Source organism: Cynara cardunculus, unplaced genomic scaffold (genome assembly GCF_001531365.2).
Source record: "Cynara cardunculus var. scolymus isolate 2C unplaced genomic scaffold, CcrdV1 Un_Scaffold_3362, whole genome shotgun sequence".
Taxonomy (NCBI): domain Eukaryota; kingdom Viridiplantae; phylum Streptophyta; class Magnoliopsida; order Asterales; family Asteraceae; genus Cynara; species Cynara cardunculus.
Window position 1 is genome coordinate 53,579 of NW_020201444.1, and position 1,920 is coordinate 55,498.

At 45.8% G+C, this 1,920-nt stretch overlaps 1 protein-coding gene across 1 annotated transcript; it reads right to left on the reverse strand.

Moving 5' to 3' along the window:
- Positions 1–665: 665 nt before the first annotated feature.
- Positions 666–1,520, reverse strand: LOC112503600. The gene has a single exon (XM_025107608.1). The coding sequence runs from the start codon at positions 1,518–1,520 to the stop codon at positions 666–668; it is 855 nt and encodes a 284-aa protein (XP_024963376.1).
- Positions 1,521–1,920: the final 400 nt, after the last annotated feature.

Below are 1,920 nucleotides of genomic sequence, written 5' to 3' on the forward strand. Positions count from 1 at the left end.
CATTGATCTTATTGAAGGATGAGATGAGTGCCTTGGACAGAGCCCAAAGATCGGCTCTGGTGGCAAAATCTGTGCTTGGTGGTGGTGGAGATGGCATAGAGGTTGTAGTAGATGGTGGAGGATGGGGAAGGTTGGCAAGAAGATCCCTCACCTCTACAGTGAAGGATGAGAAGGCTGCTTCATAGGAAGGGCCTGCAGAGGGAGGTGGGGGTTGAGTCTGTTGTGGGAGTTGGGCAAGTATGGTTGCGGGTAGTTGAGTGAGGGTGGTTTGTATGGTGGCCATTTGGATGGTGAGGGTGGCAAGAGTTTCATCGACTGATGAAGTGGATGGAGGTTGAGGTTGGGGAATTTGGGAGATGATGGAGGCGGGTAATTGATGAAGATTACGAAGGATGGTTTGTAGTTGGGTGATGGTGTAGGTAGGTAAGAAAGATACACTGTGACAACTTCAAGGTTGTCTCTTGTGATGGGCATTGAGATGAGAAGTCCACCGTCTTTCATCTGTTTACTGATTGTGATGTTTGAGATACGATGAGGACTTATCCTCTTGTTCAGACGATCTTCGCTCCATTTTCTATCTCAGTCGTTCAACTTCATTGCCTTTTCATGTTTAGCTTATTTAAATTCTCTTTCTTAACAACACCATTGTTTGTCGATTTAGTGTTCTAGTTCTTTTCGGAAGTCTCCATATCTTTTTCTTTCTGTTTAACCCCTTGTGATGCAGAATCTCTGAGACAGACTCCTTTTAGAGCGCTGGCGGGTTTCTGGTACTGAATAGTGAAGTCGTCATCATCATCGTCTTCATCATAATCACCACCGAGATCCTTTGCAGCGTCAGGATGGGTAGAAAAATCATCGTCATCTTCGTTGTCATCGTCTTCATCATCATCTTCCTTTTCACCAGCATCAGTTGTAGGGGTGACAGGAAGGTCTTTGTCACGAGCTTCAACATTAGCTCTAATGGTTTCATCAACAACCTCAACTTCATTAGCTTCAGCTCTAGGAGCGTCAGCTTCAGTTTCAGTTGTGGTGATAGCCGCAGCAAGAACATCTAAATCTATCTCCCCTTCTTCGTCATCACCATGACTAGAAAAGATGTTATCAAGAGTTAGTGCTAAGATGTTCATTCGCTGTTCAAGCGCGATCAGTGATCTGGCTTGAAGAAGACCGCCATCAAGAGTCTGGTCCAGCTGGATTCGATCTGTTGCTGTGAAGGAGGGTGTAGGAGCTACTACTGGACGTTGAAGGAGCTCCAGTATCTGCTGCAATAGCTTACCATGCTTGGCAAGCTGAGCATTCGCTTCATCGGCTTTGCTGGTTAGAGCAGAGATAGCCTCAGCGTTGGTTTGTACAACAACTTGCACCACAAAAAGTTGTTCCTTGACCTCTTGAATGTCTGCTTTGACAATTGAGAGGTCAGCAGAAACTTCATCCCTGAGAGGCTTGCCTTTATGGACCTCGTCCTTCTTTACGAATACAGTCTCTACGGCGGGGAGTAATAGCTTCACGTCATCAACCATGTTATACTATTATCCCATGGCTGGCATTCCTTCGTCGCAAGGACCTGAAAAAGAAAATGTTGGAGCGTAAGATAGCTGGGATTTAGAAGAAATGAATGGGTTGGATGGATGATTACATGAGGGTTCATCAGCACCATCTGAAGGATTGATGCTGGTTCTCTCTAGGTTTCCTTTGAGAGGATAGGCATCCATTAACTGAGGTATTTCAAGAGCAGCAACCTCAGGTCCTCTGGTGGGTGCTTCATCATCAGCAAGGAAAATCACTGATCAGGCAAGAGCACGTGTCGAAACCAAAGAAGGAGGAGAAGAGAAGATGGATGATACTGGTGGTAGTGGGTGTTCAGCAGTGGCTATGCTGATATACTGGTGGTAGAGAGTGCAACATCTTCATTCCTCAGCT